The sequence below is a fragment of the Muntiacus reevesi genome, chromosome 2 (genome assembly GCF_963930625.1).
Source record: "Muntiacus reevesi chromosome 2, mMunRee1.1, whole genome shotgun sequence".
Classification (NCBI taxonomy): Eukaryota; Metazoa; Chordata; class Mammalia; order Artiodactyla; family Cervidae; genus Muntiacus; species Muntiacus reevesi.
The window spans coordinates 44,043,069-44,062,002 of NC_089250.1; the positions used below are offsets into that span (position 1 = coordinate 44,043,069).

The 18,934-nt window shown below is 51.5% G+C and overlaps 1 protein-coding gene and 1 long non-coding RNA gene across 3 annotated transcripts in view; one reads left to right on the plus strand and one right to left on the minus strand.

Annotated features, from left to right (window-relative positions):
* PFKP (phosphofructokinase, platelet) overlaps positions 1-10,067 on the minus strand; it is a 48,656-nt gene extending 38,589 nt beyond the window's left edge. Inside the window, exons 1-2 of one of the 2 annotated variants that reach the window (XM_065921412.1) lie at positions 9,733-10,067; positions 492-565 (exon numbers count right to left, since the gene is read on the minus strand). In XM_065921412.1, coding sequence (XP_065777484.1) covers positions 492-565; positions 9,733-9,847 — 189 coding nt within the window. In that variant the 5' untranslated portion in view covers positions 9,848-10,067. The remainder of the gene's footprint in view (positions 1-491; positions 566-9,732) is intronic. The other variant, XM_065921411.1, reaches the window with a different exon arrangement.
* LOC136159332 (uncharacterized) overlaps positions 8,497-18,934 on the plus strand; it is a 28,208-nt gene continuing 17,770 nt past the window's right edge. Inside the window, exon 1 of the long non-coding RNA XR_010661453.1 lies at positions 8,497-9,418. This is a non-coding gene — a long non-coding RNA (uncharacterized lncRNA). The remainder of the gene's footprint in view (positions 9,419-18,934) is intronic.

An 18,934-nucleotide genomic window follows, 5' to 3' on the forward strand; every position in this document is an offset into this window, starting at 1 on the left:
GACCTCAAAAGCAGGATAAGCAACCATCCCCGATGTTTGCTTTCAGGTGCTCCATTTTGAAGTTAAGGTATAAACTGACACTAGGGAGGTAGCCTGGGTTTTTCATTTATGATGAAAAGTTCAAAGAGGCTGCTTTCTCCCATTTACCTTAATGTTTATTCACATTCAGGCTGCATTTTCAGTGAATATATCTATAGGGATGGAAAGTACAAATAAATACGACCAGCTTGAGATCCTTAGTCTACTAAGTTGATGTCAAAATGGCATTTTGAGCCCTGTTTCATTTATTTGTTAGGAGCCTTGCTCCCTAAGACAAATCTCACAGACGGGCATCTAGACCAGGGGGTGTGACCCCAGCGTCCCCAGGAGGCTCTCCCGGTACCTGGGCTCCCCTGCTGGTACGCTGTGTGCCCGTCACCCCTTGCCTGTGGTCGGCAGCCCCGGGCAGGCATGAGGCCCGCAGAGAAAGTGGGAAGAGACGTTACACTGACCTCATAGATGAAGTACACCTTGGCGCCCACATATATCCCCATGCGCACGACGGCCCGGACAGCAGCGTTCATGCCTGCAGAGGAAGGCACAGTAGTTACTGATGAGGCCCTAGTTAACTAACCGTGAGGGTGGGAAAACCATGCACCCTCTCGGAAGCGTCCTCTTGTGAGCAACGGTCCCGACGTGAACCCCCCAGGACTAGTGCAGGGATCGGGGGACAGGAGTACAGAGACCAGTGAGTCACAGGCTAGACCGCAGGGAGCATCACAACAGAGCCGGGATGTTTGTTTAGAATTTTGCTGCAAACACACTCGGGACACACGCGACCTCATCTGGTATGAATCTGCAGGTGATTGCATACAATTGCAGAACAACAGAGAGGAGAGATGCTTTCTTACAGGTAGCCAAATTCAAAGAAAACGAGACTGAAGAGGCCCATTGGTCTGGGGAGGAGATGAAACACTGTCACCCACTGCCAATGTTAAAGAATAAAATTTTAATCAGGGGCCTTAAACACAAATCACACAATCCTATTAAAAGGAAAAAAAGTGAAGCCGCCCAGTCATGTCCAGTTCTTTGGGACCCCGTGGACTGTAGCCAACTAGGCTCCTCCATCCATGGGATTCTCCAGGCAAGAATACTGGAGTGGGTTGCCTTCTCCAGGGATTCTTCCTGACCCAGGGATCAAACCCAGGTCTCCCACATTGCAAGCAGACGCTTTAACCAATGAACCAAAGCTCAAGTTAAACCAATACACTATAAGTAATACCTAATCAAGATAAAATCTAGGCCATTTTCCGTATTTCCCCAGAGCCTTAAAGGAAATTAAAAGTGCAAAGTATCCTTGTATAAAACTGCTACACCCCATTTGGATGGCATCATCGACTCAATGGACATGAGTTTAAGCAAACTATGGGAGATAGTGAAGGACAGGGAAGTCTGGTTGTTGCAGTCCATGGGGTCACAAACAGTCAGACATGACTTAGCAACTGAACAACAAAACCACATTCTGCTTTCCACTGAAGCCCCGTTTCTGGGCAGCCATCTGTGAAATGGACCATAATCTAGACCTACATGAACAGGACAGGATTTAGTGTCTCCTCACCCCAGGTGATGAGTGAAGCCATCAGGATAGTGAGAAGGGAGGGCCATTCCTCTCTGAAAGGAGGGAGCCCTGAGTCTCGGAAAACTCATAGCCCCTGGGCCCCCAAAGGTCTCAATCTGTAGCCTTCATAAATTTAAATTTCAGGGACCGACATCCAGACTAAATGTGTTGGAGAAGGTGGACCATAAAGTAAGTGGTGCTATAGGTAAACAAAGCAACAAATGAAGGCACCTGGGATCCCAGGAACACACTCCACAGACAAGGAGACTAAGTTTGTATATATTTGGAGGGTAAACTGGCTCAGAAGATGATTACAAACTTTTAAATTTCTTTGAACCAGGTCTGGAAATGTGGGATTAAGACTGCTGCCTCTGAAAGGTGACAATTTTGAAAGGTTACCAGGTTTGTGGAGCTGAAAAAGCTGGAAATAAATCCACATTAAACAAATAAATGCATGTTAAACAAATAAATCCACATTAAATAAATAAATGCACGCTAAACGTGGCTGTCCCACTGCTCCCAGATGGGCGCTCACACCCGCCCATCTCACCACAGCCTCGGGCCTCGACCCCACGGACAAACGTGCCTCCTTGTGCCCTCCCCACAGACCCTGTGATTCCAGAACTTCATTCTGTGGCCCTGGAATCGAGAGCCTGACCGCCAAACACTGGGGCCCCACCAGCCCGTCATTACCAGGATGCCGGCACGAATGACACAGACTCCTGCCCGCCCCCCACTGCTGTCACTTCTGAAGACTTCTTGATGCTGGTGGTGGGTGTTCTAAAGGCAGGAATGAAGAGGACATACGAGATCTTAAAACATCCAAGTGGGGAAGATGGGGCAGCAGGAATGGCAAGCAGCAGACTGTCAGAGGTGACCCTAGGCGACCCCCAAGTGAAATAACAAGCTGGGGTGACCCCCACCCGAGAGGCCTGACCACCTTCCTGCTAGCCCCATGGCCTGAGTTCCTTCCCTGCCCCGTGGGGCTGACCCGGACTCACCTGGGAACCCGACCAGTCCTCTCAGGGCTGGTCCCCTCAGCCTGCAGCAGGCCCCATGAGGCAGGGTCTGGGGAGGGTCCTAAGCACCCATTTCTAGCAAGATCCTGGGAGAGGAAGTCCTGGCATCTGAGAGGCATCAGAGAGCCCAGCCCCCAGGGCTTTTATTCGAGGGCAGCTAGAGTAATCTGCTGCAAGGCAGGCTTTTCCGAGCAGCCCCGGTGGCCCCTTCTGACTGGGCCCTGAGCAGAGCCATCTGCTTGGGGCTCAGTGATGACCAGGGCTGAGTGCTCTGCAAACCTGGGCGGATGTGCCCACAAAGCCCTGGGGACCTGGTCCTCCTGGGAGCCCAGAGAGTCAGCCCGAGTGAATAAATTAATAGCCGAGGGAACAAAACGAGTAAAAGGCAAAGCTGGGGTGTAAGCCCTACTCTTCCCCTTATTGTAATTTAAAAACCATTGTACTAATAACTGCCTCGAGAAGGAAGGAAACTTAGAGGGAAAAACGCCCATCAGGCCTGGTTTCTTGTGTAAATGTTTGTGGAGAGGCCGGCTGTCCGCTTGAACTTGGGGCCCACAGGGCAGAGCTGCTGCCTGGCACTGGCCCTGCAGGTGGGTGCCTTCCAGAAAGTGTCCAGAGGACAGAAACAGAGGGCAACAGCAAAGGCCAGTTTCCACCGACTGTCTCTGTGACACACGAGTGGGGTCCAGGCTGGGTTTGGTGTCTGAGGTCTGCTGGGTGAGCAGCCCCAGGTTCCAGGGCACTCCAACAGCTGTTTTTAGTAAACCTTCAGACACAGTCAGTTTCCTTCCTTTTCCTTTTGGTTTTGTTTTGGCAGCCAGGCCCCATAATTCAACCAACCTCCATAACTGTTTCCATGGGAACCATCATCCTGCTACCAAGAAAGTGCCTTAGTCTTTGGAGAGTAACCTCTTCGTCTCTCGCAAAAATTAGAACCCTGGTCCTCAGGGAATGACTGGGCTTGTTACGGGAACCAAAAATAAACCTTGAAAAACCCAGGGAGCAGCTAAGAGGGAAATGTGAGCAAATTAGGTGTGATAGAAAGAAGGGACTGTTAGACTGTCTTCCTGCCGTGATGTATCCTCAAGTAGCTTCTTACTAAAAGCATGGTGCATGTAAGACAGTCATTAAGATAACTTTTTCCTTCTGACCGGGGAGGCCAGCAACCTCTAAGAGAGACTTCTAAGATTCTGTTCTGATAAAATTTAAACTTCGAGTAATTTGTAAGAAACGAGGATTGTGTTGCTTCTAATTAAACAATTGGGGCTGTTTTATTTCCCCATGGTCTGAAAAGCCTAATAAACATACTTGCTCAGCCCTTTTGGACCATGTTGAGCCGTTTCCCCTGCATATTTCTCAGGGCCCACAACCGCTCCCTGACTAATTTCAACATTTAAATTCTGTTTTGAAAAATAAGATCCAGTGCTTAATCTTACTGGCTTCTCCCTGATACCACGGGGTTTTCACCTTTGTACCAAAGGGAGGACGTCAGCACAGGTCAGAAAACAAACTTAAAACACAGTTTATCTTGCTCTTGCTACTGCAGCCCTCCACAAAGCTTCCCTGTTTTAGTGATTCAGGTGTGGGAAGGACAAACAGTCCACAGGAGAAGGTGTTCTGTGACCAATTACCAACCTCGCCTTCTCAGCACCCTGCCGTGTCCAATCACCGAGCGCTGTGTCAGACACCAGTGAGACAAATCCCTGAGGGGTGTCGACTGTCTGTCCATCCAGGACACACGGATGGGTGTCTTCTCTCTGCTGGCACTGCTGGGCAATCCACTGACACAATCGTGGCCTGGTAGCCTAGTGGGCTTCCCCCGTGGCTCAGCAGTAAAGAATCCACCTACAATGCAGGAGCTGCAGGAGACACCGGTTCGATCCCTGGGTCAGGAAGATCCCCTGGAGGAGGGCATGGCAACCCACTTGACTGGAGAATCCCATGGACAAAGGAACCTGGCGGGCTACAGTCCATGGAGTCACAAAGAGTCAGACACGACTGAAGTGACTTAGCACACACGCACTCACGCATGCACATGGTGGCCTAGTGGTTAGGATCCCAAGCTTTCACTGTGCAGGACCTGGGTTCAATCCCAGGTTGAACTGAGATCCCGCAAGCCATGTGGCAAGGCACCAAAAAAAAAAAAAAAAGAGTACATTTGATTAGTGAAGGCTTAATTCATCAAAATGACTTCATGAGAAGACAGCCAGAAGACAGATTAGTCACCTCCATCTTGCAGAAGGAAGGAGTCCATTCTAGGGGAGGTTCCAGGAGGGAGATTCAGCAAACATCTGGGTACCTGCCAGGTGCCCCCAATACTGCTCTGGGCTCCAGAAACACCCTGGTGAATGGACACATGTCCTGGGCCACCGCTTCCCACTGTAGCCACGTGGCCCATTCAGCTCATCTCAGAGCTCACTTGCTAGTGTGTGAAACACCTGATTTACTGCATGGAAGCATTGGTGGCTACTGCTAAGCAAATGATCACTAAATGTTACTCTTTTTTTTTTTTTTTAATTGGAGTAGAGTTGATTTACAGTGTTTTGTTTCAGGTGCACGCAAAGTGATTCAGTTACACATATACATATATCCACTCCTTTTCAGACTCTCTTTCCTTATAGATTATTACAGAATATTGAGTAAAGTTCCATGTGCTATAGAGTAAGTTCTTGTTGGTCATCTATTTTATACATAGTAGTGTGTGTATATTAATCCCAAACTCGTAATTTACTACCCGCCCCCCTCATTTCCCCTTTGGGCACCATAAATTTGTTTTTGAAATCTGTGGGTCTGTTTCTGTTTTGTAAATAAGCTCATTTATGCATTTTTTAAAAAATTAGATTCCACACGAGTAATATTGTGTATTTGTCTTTCTCTGTCTGACTTGTTCAGTCACAAAGCCGTGCTTAGCATGGTAATCTCTAGGTCCATCTGTTGCGCTGCAAATGGCATTATTTCGTTCTTTTTTTTTAATGGCTAACCCTTCCTATTAGTAGAAAGGCTTATACAGACTCCATCTACATATGTTGTTGTTCAGTCGCTAATCCTTTCCAACTCTTTTCCACCCCATGGACTGCAGCACACAGGCTTCCCTGTCCTTCACTATCTCAGAGTTTGCTCACACTCATGTCCATTGAGTCGGTGATGCCATCCAGCCATCTCATCCTGCTGCTCTCTTCTCCTCCTGCCCTCAATCTTTCCCACATCAGGGTTTTTTCCAGCAAATCAGCTCTTTGCATCAGGTGGTCAAAGTACTGGAGCTTCAGCTTCAGCATCAGTCCTTCCAATAAATATTCAGGGTTGATTTCCATCAGCTTTCTGTAAACACTAGCTTACTTTGCTATAGGTCAAAAGACTCAGTTTTTCTGTTCAGTCTACTCTGTAGGTCCATTTCTCTGCACTTTCATCTCTACTGGGCCCTCCAGAAGCCCTCAATTTGAGTCTAAGGCAAGGAAGGAGTCATTTTCGGCATATGACACAGTCTTGCTTCGGGGGTGGGTACCTTGTTATGGTAAGTCTGTGCACTGACCTGAATCTTTTTGTAGGTTAAAGTGAAAATCAGCTGAAATTTGCAGACATTCCTTGTGACAATGGAAGCAACCCAAAGAATGAAAATAATAATAATTAGCCTTATAAATAGTCTTCCTCTGTAGCCAGGGCTGGGGGAGTCAGGAATATAGCTGGAGGATTTTCGTTTTGTTCAACAATCATATAATATAAATTCCATTGGAAATAAGTGCTTCATCACTTTAGTCTCAGGTGTGACATAATGTAGCCACCCTGATGCTCTCAGGGTGTACAAATGCATTTTATTTTTACTTGCAAAGCTGCTTAAAAATCATCTGTATAATCTATGTAATATCTTCTTTCTCTTTTGACTGGTAAGTAGGGCAGTTTGTCTCATGTTTAAGTATCTATCTGAAATTTTAGGTTATTTCCTTTAGATGATTACAGTTTACTCCTTCATTAATTTCATGAGGAAATCATTAGGACATTTTATACCAATTAAGTAGTTTATATATTTTTAGTAAGAGAAATTTCACAGTGATCCTGTCTTCCAATGTACTTTGTTAAAGCACAATCTTAAACTCCATTTGAGTCCTTTAAAAGTTTTAACTTCTTTTGTTTCTAGTTTGAGGGAAAATGTTTTTACTTGTGGCAAATTAATTACTTCTTCATAGTCTGCAAAACAGAAAGAAAAATGCCACTTGCCTTACTAATGAAAAGTTTGGTGTCATGAAAAAAAAAAATTACCTGTATAATTTTGAGCAAACTTGACTTCTGAGTATTAATTAGATGTTATAAGAGCAGGGCTTACTGAAAAACATTTGGGATTAAGACTGAACTTGGTTTAAATCCTGCCAAGGGCCACCTAAGAGCCTGTCACCTTAACAAGGTTACTCCTCTCCCCACCTCCAAAACCAAGACAGTAATCAGGCCTGGAGACGAAAACCACAAAGCTCCTAGGACATGAACTGTGCACAGGAACCAGCAGCTATAGCCTTCTTCACGTGGAATTTTATCTTTGTTTCACATCTGAGTAGAAAACTATGCTGAAATTAAGACTTGTGGTTATTCTCCTTTGTCTTTAGCTGTGAGCAAACCTCTCTTATCTTAGGGAAAATCAAGCATGGCTATCACACAGTCAAGACAAAATGGCAGAGCATGGGGGAGCAACATCATCTCGAGGAATCACCTCCTCAAGGAGCTTAAGTCTGCTGCTGCGGAGACCAGCCCCCTGGTGCACATAGCGAGGCGAGCTTTCTCAGAAAGAAATGCATGCCCCTGTTCAGTCAGGTCCCAGATAGGATTGAACAGGAAGTAGCACTTGGCATGAAGTCCAAGAAGAAACAGACAACAGTCTCAGCTCTGCCCCAGGGAAGATGCCCAAACGCCGGGCCATTGGGGGGCTCTCCAGCAGGGACCACCCAGAGGAGCCCATTCCGAGCATCAGGACAACTCCCATCAACCTGACCATACACCGACCAAGCCATCTGACGTTATCATATAATTCTGATTCTCACAGTATCCTTTTCCACTGAGAAGAAGAAGTATGGACTTACTGACCTCTATTATTCACAACTGCTCACAGGTGACAGAGATAAGTAGCAGGTAAGTAGCAGAGAAAATGCTGATTCTGTCTATTGCATCATCACCTCAATTGCCTTTACACCAGCTACCAGGTAGCTGAGCAAATTTATGGAAAAGGACTCAAGTGAATGACCTACATTTTTTTTTTTTGAACAGACACAGCACTTTAATTCTAAATGACTTTGCAACTCTGACCTTGAAAGCTGGAGGATTAAGAGACCAGTTCCTTTTTCTGTGACAGCATTTTAATCTTTTTCCAAGCCCACAGTAAGAGTCACTCAGTATGCTTCCTAACTTGGGTAGCCTAGGTCTCGGGACGCAGGTGCTTTTTGAAGCGCGTTGATCGGGAAGCCCCTCTTAGCCCAGCAGCGACCAGGCCAGGACCCCATCCAGCACATCAGATAAGTAACGTGGGCTATGTCATCAATTTCACTGCCATTTCCCCCGAAGATACAGTCTTCGCTGTATCACGTTTTCTGTCTTCACTGGGGCCACTTTACTAGAATACCAAATTAGACCAGCCTGCTCGGGCTCAGCCGGCTTGTGGGGCGGGGGCGGTGACAGATGCAGCGCGCACCACCTTCAACAAGACAGGGAGGGGTTCTCCAGGGACCCAGGGTCCCCTGGCCTCTTGCCGGTCGCGCGCGGGGTGTCCGGGGTCCGGGGCGCACGGGCTGCGACGGGCCCGGCATCACGTACGCGCGCGGGGCAGGCGGGGCTGCGGCCACAGCTCCCCACCTGCAGTCCCCCCTCCCTGCCCGCCCCTCTCAAGGACGATGGGAAGGTCACCAGCAGCGTGCGCGGAGGCGAGGGCGCGGGCCAGCCGCTTAAGCATCCCTGCACCGCGTGTGGTGAGATGAGGTGAGAAAGAGGCATGGGGCCTTTCAGCTCATCTGGATAGGAGGAAGGGGGTAAAAGAAACGCCAGAAGCTGGCGCGGGAGGCGTCTCTGGCCTGCGGTCCTCCAGGTTCCGAGCGCATGGGCAGCGCCCCGCTTTCTAGCGGTTGGCTCGCCCCACCCGGGAATCTACGAGGATCAGGAATCCCCGGGCCCCCACGTGCGCCCGGTGCTAGGGGCGCGGCCGTGTCATCCCCGCTTCGGCTGTCTGCTGGCCCCAACCTTGGGGCCCCATTTCCCCCAAGACCAGCTTCCAGGCTCGCGGGTGGAGGGCGGCGCCCAAGTCCGCGCTCCCGGCGCTGGCGACACCCCGGAGTCCCCGCTTCCTGGTCCTTCCCATCCAGGGGAGGCTGGCGGGGAGGGCCTAGTGACCCGCTTCGGTTTTCGGTTTGGTGACGAGCCGGAAGGAGACAGGAGATGAGGGCGGCGGAAAACCGTTTTTAAAATCTCCCAGCGGAAACGCGAGGCGGTGCCGGGCGGCCCGGCTATCCAGGCGGGGACCCCGTGCGTTCGCCGCCGCACGCCGCGGGACAGCAGCGGGGACCCCGCCCGCGCCGCGCGGGCGTAGCGGGGCTGCAGACCCGTCGCGGGGACGCAGCGGTCTTCCCCGCGACCCCAGGTGTGGGGAGTCGGGGACAGAGCAGGGGCGGCAGCAGCGGCATCGGAAGTGGCCGCGCTGTAGCCAAGCCTCGGAGGGGCGTCCGGCTTCATCCCGCCTTGCGGAAGCGGAGGGACCTCCGAACGAGGTCCAGACGACCCCATCGCCAGTCGTAATTTAGGAAATAAACGTGGAGATGGAAAACTGACCTTCCGGGTAAGGGACACCTGCGCCCTCCGCGCCCTCCGCGCGGGTCCCGCAGTGACTCCTTCTGAGGCCGCACCGACTCCCGCCCCGGGAAGGCACCTCCGAGGTTCCCAGGAGCCGGGCTTCTTCCCACCGTGACTTACCCCTGGTACCCCTCTCCTTGCTCTTCTCGGGGCCCCCATCCCTTCTTCCTGGCACCTCATCCTTTCTCTGGGGTCCCTTCTTCACGGCACCCCCATCCTTTCTCCCCGGCACCCCCACATCCCTTCTCATTGGTCCCCTCCCTGCGCCCCCCGCCCGGGACCGGGAACCCGGTGGCGCACCTTGGGCATCCCCGCCGCTGGTCAGCACGCCGATGGCCTTGCCGGCTCCTGAGAGTTGCTCCAGGAACTTTCGGAGGGAGCCCTTGGGGGTCGGGGGGCTGTCGTGGCCGTCCATCGTGAACAGGCCGGAGACCGCGCTCTGGAGGGCGCTCGGTAGGCACTGCGCCCCGCCCGCGCCGCCGCCACGGGAACCGCTGGCCACGCCCGCGCGGCGCGCGCCAATGGGCGGCCTGGGGCGGGCGCGGGGACGCGGGGGCGGTGGCGCGGGCGGGGCTGGGGGCGCCTGATTGAGGGGAGCTCCGGGGGCTGCGGAGCCTGGTGGGCAGGAAGGACCCCTCCGGGGCTAGCCAACTGGTTCGGGGGCGCGGTATGCATCGCAGATGGGAGGAGCTTTACGAGCCGGAAGCGTCTCGGAGGGAGGGGACACCCAGCAGGTGGGAGGGGACAGCCCGGAGGTGGGAGGGGACAGCCCCACAGGTGGGCGGAGCATCCCTGGTAGGCCGCGGGGAGGGCACCGCCCGAGAGTTGGCCGCGAAGGTGGGCGGACGGGGAGGGGGTGTCCCGGCAACTGGAGGGTGCGGGGGCAAGGCGGAACCATAGGTGGGCGGGGTCACCGTGGTCGCGGGAACGCGGCAGGTGGGCGAGAGTATCCCGCTGGGGGAGCCCAGGAGGCCGGGTGGAGGTGCGGGGCGACACACGTGGGCCGCCGGGTCACTGGCGGTTGGGGGGTCCGAACCGTCGCCGAGGCGCGCGCCCGTTCCCGCAGGGTTCCTGCCCGGGTGGCTCTCGGGGCCCGGGCGCCCCAGCCTTCCCTCCGGCCTGCGGATCTTCGAGTCGGTGGGCGTCGCCTGCGAGCGAGGACGAAGCGCCGGCTTCGTCCCCACCGGGGCTCTGGCAGCACGACGAGGAGGCGGACTGGGGTCGTGGAGGACACGCGGGGACTCTGGCGACTGCTGGCGCCGGGCTGGGCGCTGGAAGGGAAGGGGCGGGGGAAGGGCAGGAAGGTCCTGGCGAGATGATAAGACCCTGGAAGCCGCGGTGTCCGGGATCGCCGGCCGAGGCGCTAGTGTCTGGTCCGCTGGGTGATGGATGAACAGGGAGCTTGGTCCCCGTCGGTTCCTGCCGCGGGTGCAGATGGATGCGCAGTCTTTCGGAGAGCACAGCGCTGAGCTTGGGGTACGGTCACCCCCAGAAAAAAGAGTTTCATAAGCGGCCGCATCAACAGCCCCTTGTGGGGACAGCACAGTATCCCCTTACTACTTGCGCAGCAAATGTTACCCGAGTGGACACAGGGAGAAGAGGTTAAGTCAAGGCCGTCCCGTCCACCCGTAGCAACCTGACAGTGGTTTACTCCTGGCTCTCCTGGACAGAGCGGTGTGTGCGCGCACTTTTATGTGGCACTTGCCTTATCCTCCTGCCCTTTCTCTGAGCATCACAATTGTTTTGCATAAAAGATACAAATACCTGCCATGGACAAGGCCAGAGGTCTGATCTCTACCCTGGAGTAGAAGTGATGGAGCAACTTCTAAACCCACCAACCACCCCACCCCGCCCCCCACCCCACCCCACCGTGGTCATTTGAATCACCTGGCCTGGTTTTTCCCGCTCCACCAGAACCGCAGAAGCCCTGTTTCTGGGAATGCTGCCTGGAAAGACGTATTTTCAACAAGTTGCAGCACATTCTTATGATTGCAGAGTCTGAGCGCACCTGCTCCACAGAGTGAAACTGAGCAGCGATGCTGAGAAGATATTGGGCATCAGGAGGCTGCCCTTCCCTGTCCTGGCCGGGAGAGTGGAGCCAGGTTCCCATTTCTCCAGCCAGAGGTGTCCCCAGTCCAGGATTTGGCCTCCAGAATCATCCATCCCTTTCTGCAGCATTCTGCACTTTGAATTTTAGCCCCAAAGTCTTTATCTTCTTATAAAATTGACATTTTTGTAATTTAGAGGATTGGCCATTTGTCATCGAGTGTCTGTAATATATTGAGTTGGTCAAACAGTTTGTAAGATGGTATGGAAAAACCTGAATGAACTTTTTGGCCAACCTAATAAAAAATAATAGATACCAACTAAGAGTCCAAACAATGGGTTAAGTACATTTTGATGCAAATATACACGTGGCCTTCTATTGCTGGTATTATTATGAAGACAAATCTCCATTTACATGGAAGTGTATTTAGGATGTGTTAATGTTAAATATGTTAAATGAAGGAGAGTCAGAAATACCATTAAACTGAATGTGTGCACACACATGCATATGTAAATTTAGATATTTTCCTTTCTTCTGCTTATTATGGGACTTCCCACACTGTGCAGTGGTAAAGAACCCCTCTGCCAATGCAGGAGATATAAGAGACTCTAGTTCCATCCCTGGGTTGGGAAGATGGCACCCTCTCCAGTATTTTTGCCTGAAGAATCCCACAGACAGGAGTCTGGTGGGCTACAGTCCACAGGGTTGCAAAGAATCAAACACGACTGAAGCGACCTAGCATGCACAGAGTCTGTGGAAAGATACAGCCATCTTTCCCTTCTTTTTCTTTTGCAGTGTGTTTATTTTAGTGTTTCTTCAGCTGGTTTTTTTTGTTTGTTTGGCCTTAGAAGAGGCTTCTCTGATACAAGAGGGAGAATCACATGCCATGTTGAGGTCACAGCTTACCTCCAGTGAGTTGGTTCTCCACTGCTTACCCGGAGCAGAATTACCCCGAGCTTCTGTGGCTTATATGACCACTTATATCACAGGTTTACCATCCCAGAGAGGGCGCTCAGGTGGGTTTTGCTGGGCCCTCTGTTCGGGGTCTCAGAGGCTGCAGAGGTGTCGCCGGGGTCCTGATTCTCCTCTGATCCCTCATCTTAGCAACTCCCTTCTGTCCCAGCCCCTGAACCAGTTTCGAGCTAACCTACAAACACAGCTCCACAACCATCTGCCGTTTTCCTGGTGCCTCATCTTCTCGCCCCTTCTTCCCTAGACTTGGGAAAGTCCAAGATTAAATGAACCGGCTTGCTAAACAAGGAAATGCTGCCTTCAGCCCCTGTCCCTCCCCCACCCTACAGTTGTTTTTCAGTGTCCTTGTCCAAACTTAAAAATAATTCTGCTTTATGTCCAGCAGATAAACTTTAAATTATATATGAAACAGTTGGATGCTTTCCAAGACCTTGACGCAGAACCATGTTGTCCTGGACCAATTAAAGTCAACATCCAGACACTGGGGGAAAAAAATGGAAAGAAAGCCAGACTCATTATTTCTGCAGAGTATGTGGCCATTAAGAGTTGAACCCCTCCGGGAAATGTCACTGGTGATGTGAACCGGACCCTCTCAGAGAACAACTATTTCCTTCTCCGTGCGATGTTGAAAGCTGGTTCACGGCAACTTCCTCATACTTCCAACACTTTTCCTGCAAAAGGAGAGCACAGGTGCTGATAAGATGGAATAAACTGATCTTCGTAATTGCTGAGTTACTTCAGGAAACAGAGGAAAGGAGAAATGGATGGTTCTTTTGAGAAATGAGTTACATAGGGATTTCCCAGTTAGGAAAGGAAATTATGATTCTGGCAGTGTTGCCATGTGATGGTTAATTTTATGTGTTAACTTGGCCGGATCATCGGTGCCCAGATAGTTGGCAAAACATTGTGTCTGGATGTGACTGTGAAGTCTTTCCAATGAGATTAACATTTGAATCTTTCCAGTGAGATTAACATTTGAATCAGTGAACTGAGCAAAGCATCCCTTCTCCACGTGGGGGTAGGGGGAGCCTCAGCCAGCCCATGAGGGTCTGAGTAAAGGTGAGCTTGTGGTTTTTCTCTCTCCCTAGATGTTATCAGATGTATCAATATACTTGTCCCGCTGGTTCTGCTTCACTGGAGAATCCTGGCAAGTCAGTCAGCTTAAATACATTCGTTCTGTGTTTTAGTTGTGAAATGCTGTTGTCCACACACAGGCCTGTGTCCCCAGCGGCATTTTACATGTTCAAGTTTGTAATAACGGATCTTAAAGCGCCCTTCCTCCCACCTCAGAACTGAAGCGGTTCAGGGCCAGCAGTCAAGGGCAAACATGCCGAAAAACCCAAAACCACAGCTCTGAACTGTAGTGCTTTTTCAGGTTGCAGACGGGCCCACATGGACCATGCGTGTGTGAAGCAGTGCTGGCTTGTAGCAGGGGTTTTGGGGTTTTTTGGCAAATAAAACATCTGAGATTCCCATATAAACTACACACCTCTTTCTCCACCCAGACATATACACATATGCACACAACCCCTGCGTGTTGCATACAGTTTAGGGAACTCCAGAGCCTGGTGACTCGGGTGGACAGAGGGCAGAGGATGGAGTCTGGCCCCAGGTCCCAGGAGCAGAAAGTTGAGTCCTCCTGAGCGGCCTCCCTCTGGCTGCTCCCTGTTCAGCCTTGGGACCTCATCTGATCTCAGAGCCTAAGCCAAACCCAAGCCAGATGGGGTCTGAGAGTCAGTTCCTGGGATCTCAGTCCTGCATCTGGGGGAGTCTCCCTGCTGGGGTCTCAGTCCTGCATCTGGGGGAGTCTCCCTGCACCCCCCCACCCTGCAATGCTGTTTGGAAAGCATTCAGAGCGCCAGCTCTCCTTCCACTGATGATGTAGTCCTGTGATCCTGCCTGGGGCAGACTATTTTTGAGTCTATAAAACATTTTTACCAGAATGGGCCATCCATTTAGGGCCATATTTCGGCAAATGAGGCACCTCTGCAGCAGACAGGGCTGATCATTTCTCACCTGACTTGTTCAGAGTCCCTTCTGCCCTGCGGTCTGCTTCTCTGTTCCTTCCTCCACTCCAGGGCCTGGTGGGAGCTCATCACAGGAGCTGCGCTCCAGGTCGTGGAGGGAGCTTGCCCCTTCCCTCTGTCCAGGCCACCGGGGGGCAGAGAACAGAGCCCAGGCCTCAAGACTCCCCCACTCCAGCCTTTAACCCCGGAGCCCATTGGAAGGACCGTTTCTGGGGTCATTGAGTCATCAGGGGCAGAGTTTGCACTGTGAAGACAAAGGAAGCTGAGAGATGTAGGCGGAGAGACAGAGACACACAAAGGAGAGACATATACAGAACGGCAGAGAGAGAAAGCAAAAACACAACATTCCTTATATTTGCTTGTGACAACCACCAAAAATGTTTAAAATTGCCACTGTTCCCTCAGGTTCCCCAGTTCCGCCTCTGAAACTTCTGAATGTCATCAACTGTCAGCCCAAACAACCAGCAAATAAAACAGCTTGTGAAACCAGTTACTCGACTTTTTCTTGATATTTTTCTGAACTCTACGGTGCTATTTCCTAACACCGCCTCCTAATGCCCTCTGTAATTTGGATTTTCTTGGTTGTGATTTTACATGAGTTAACAGAGAACACAAATAACGATGGTGAATGTAAATGAAGAGAAGATGAAGCCTTTCAGGAATGTTATGTTCCTAGAACTGATTTCTGTCCTCCCAGGCTCCTCCTCACGGAGAGTGTTGGGGCTCCTTTCCTCACAGTTACAATGAGGACCTTAGCATTTAGACTTGCTTTTGTGGCAGATAAAATGCCAGATAATAAGCATGAATTTCAAGGTTTCTCCTTGGATCCAAATGGTCCATTTTTCAAATTTTTATTACACTGGTTTGGTGCCTTCTATGTCCTATGTCCCAGAGATTCTGGAAGGAAGAAACTTTGGGACCTCTGGTTAGTCCAGCGCAATCTGTTCCATGCCCTTTAGCATATTCTGACTCGAAATTATTGACTCACAGGACTTGATGCCCCTCAAGGATACTCCTTGCCTTGCCAAGTTCTGAGGGGCTAAGAATACCTGCCAGCTCACAGGTTAGACCCAGTAGGAAGGGCAGAAAACAGCCTGAAGGTGGATTCCCTTAGCAAAGAAGGCAAAATTTTTCTAGTCACTAGAAACATGAAGATAGTTCGTCTAGCTGTGGGGGGTTGCTGAGGACTCGGTTTTAATTTTTTTTTAAACTCACTCAGTTGTGTCCAACTCTTTGCAACTCCATGGACTGTACTGTCCGTGGAATTCTCCAGGCCAGAAACTGCAGTGGGTACCTTTCTCTTCTTCAGGGGATCTTCCCCACTCAAGGATCGAACCCAGATTTTCCACATTGTGGGTGGATTCTTTACCAGCTGAGCCATAAGGGAAGCCCAAGAATACTGGAGTGGGTAGCCTATCCCTTCTTCAGCAGATCTTCCCAATCCAGGAATTGAACCGGGGTCTTCTGCATTGCAGGTTGCTGAGGACTTGGTTAAGTACCAATATTCAAAATAGCATCTTCTGGGAGGAAGGGACAGTTAGGTAGGGCGTCTAGGGAGAGCATGTACACCCTGCCATTTTTAAAATAGATAACCAACAAGGGCCTACTGTGTAGCACAGAGAACTCTGATCAATGTCAGATGGCAGCCTGGTGGGAACGGGGAGAATGGATGTGTGTATATGTATGGCTGAGTCCCCTTGCTGTTCACTTGAAACTATCACAACAGTCTTTATTAATCGGCTGTACCCCAGTACAAAATAAAAAGTTAAAAGAACCCCAGCACTCACGGAACAGACGTGAAGGGCAGGGTCCTCCCGGCTCCGTGTGTCAAGAGCCTCAGATCCTCCCAGGAAGGAGATAGTGGGGATCCCAGCTCTCACTTCCGGGCCTGAGGGCCCCACGCCCAGGCTGGTGGGGAGTGAGCCTCACCTGACCCGGCCTCCCAGGCTGGAACACACTCACTTCCTGAGGTTCCTTCACCGGAGCCGCACACAGAAACCTTTGTTCCCGCGGCTGTCGCTTCTGGGGCAGGAGGTGCCCGGCTTCGGTCTCCCACTCTGCCTCCAAGATTCCGACCTCAGTGGAGGGTACAGAAACTTATTTTTTAAAACTTATTCTCAGATTTTTTTTTTTTTTTAAGTCAGGCAACTAGAAAAAAAAGGACACATCTAAAGTAAGGTGAATCAGATGCAAGTGGGAATTTCAGGTGATGAAATATTCACGTGGATAAGTACACCATGCTCGGGGCATGTTAGGCAGTGAGCTTCCCCGCTCGACAAGAACCACGGAAACAAAATAAATGTAAACAGCAAGGAAATGCTAGGATTCTCTGTCAGCTCCTACTTTTTGATAAATGCCTTTTACAGACCTTTTTTAATTTTTATTTTTAATTGGAGGATAATTGTTTTACAATGTTGTGTTGGTTTCTGCCATAGAACAGTGTATAGACTTTCTTCTAGAGACTAGGAGTCATAGAAGTAAGAGAACAGGACCTCTTTCGAGCAGTGTGGGCTTTCCCAGGTGGGCAGGAGAAATAGGAGCCTATTTGGAAATGAAATGAGTACGAAGGATGATGGATTACCTGAGCAGAATTTTCTACCAAAATATGAAATGGAAAAGGAGCAGGTAGGATGGGAAAAGAGAGACACAGCAATTTATCACTTCCCCTCAGAGACCCTGGCCAATTGTCCAGACCCCCCCAGCGTCCCCCACCCCTCCCCATCCCCTCCCCACCACCAGCATTCTGGGGAGAGGCTGGTGCAGCTGGTGCTGAAGCTCTTTTTCTAGAACATTCCACCCTCAGGCTGTTCTTGATCCACTCTTCGCTCTCCATTTTGAAAGCGAGGCCCTGTGATGGGAGCTTGTTTTTGTTATCTTGTTAGCTCTGCCCTGGTGACGTTCCAGGAATGACTCCAGTCTTGTTAGCAAGGGGGCCCTCAGATCTTTTTCCCTGAGACAGGCTCCTGGAAGTCTTCCCTTGAGGAGGCTGGCTCTAGGCTGTGTTTATGAGTTCCTGAGAGCTCCTCAGGTTCACTGTTCCCTGACTCCTGTCTCTTCAGTACTGTGTAAGCGTGTGCAGACACACACCCCCCCCCCCAGGAGGGTCGACAAGCCTCCTGTGTCCCCAGCTTTCAGGGGCGGAAGCGGGGGGAGCTGTCGCCCCTTGTTCTGCCCCCAGCCACGTGCCAGCCTCTTTTCCCGGATCGGGGGACCTTGTTCAAGGGCTTGGCCTCAGGCCTCTACCTGGGCCTTGGCCTCCTCCGCCTCCTGCTGGCCTGCAGTGTCTGTGTTGCTGGGTCTCTGCCGCCGCCTCTGGATCTGCAGCTCAGGAAGAGGACCATGCTGAGTGGCAGTGAGTTTGGGGGTCCAGCCAGGGCCTTGGGGCTTCAAGCCAGCTACCAGGAGGGTGATGTGACCTGTGACTAGGGGACAGGTAAGGGCTGGGGGCACTCTGGCCAGACGGAGTCCACGGGAAGGAAGGATGTGACTGCGGACAAAGCGAGTGAGGTTTGTGTGGGTGCTGTGCTGGAGGGTGGCCCAGAGGGATGTCGGGGAGCTGGGGGAAAGGCAGCCAGCAGGTTGTGGGGGGAGATGGAGGAGGGCAAACGGAGAGTGGCTGGCAGCTGGGCAGGTGCTGGCCCTGGAGGGACCCTGAGCATCTAGACTGCAGGGAGCTGCCCCCGGGGTTCCCTTGGAGACAGGAGGGACTGTCCTTGTGCTAGGCTGGGTGCCCTGGAGTCAGGGCTTCTTGGCAAGGCTGAAACTGTCCCCACACCCCACTGCTGGTCACCCTCGGGGCCAGGACAGACCTGGGCTGTCAGGTCTGCAGTACTGGACGTGAGGTGCTGAAATTAATACACCTCATCCTCCTTCCAGACCTTGGAGCTCCTGTACTCTTTTCAGGACAGATAGTACTCTTTTCACTCAGTGAGGGCCTGTGACTTTCCACCAAAAAGCACATCAGAGAGAAATGCAGAGTGCTGCCAAGGAGGCTGTGTCTGCCGCTTCCTCCCAGCCCCCCTCCCCAGGGGACCCTGACTTCCTTGTACCAGGGCCAAACCCAGAACTGTGAGCCAGCACCCTGGACCCCTTCAGAGGAGTCCATCTGGGGTGGGGTTGGTAGATTCCAGGGCCAGGATGGGCGGGAGGAGAACACTTAGACAGGCGGGGCTGCAGTCTCTGGTCACAAGGCCTGATCATTCAGGCCTCTCTTAGGCAGTGAGGAGGGGCTGCAGGTGGCAGGGCCAGGCGTCAGGGGTGGGGTGGGGGGGGATGGTGGAATCAACTTGAGGGAGGCAGCGGGAGCGAGAGTGGTGGCGACCAGAGTATTTCCTTTAATGCAAAGGACAGACGATATGTGAACGCCCCGCCTTTAGTAAGAGTAGCTGCTACTTTGTGAAAACCTTCCAGAGGTGTGTTGGTCAGATGAGACTCCTATCTTGGCGTGACTCATGGT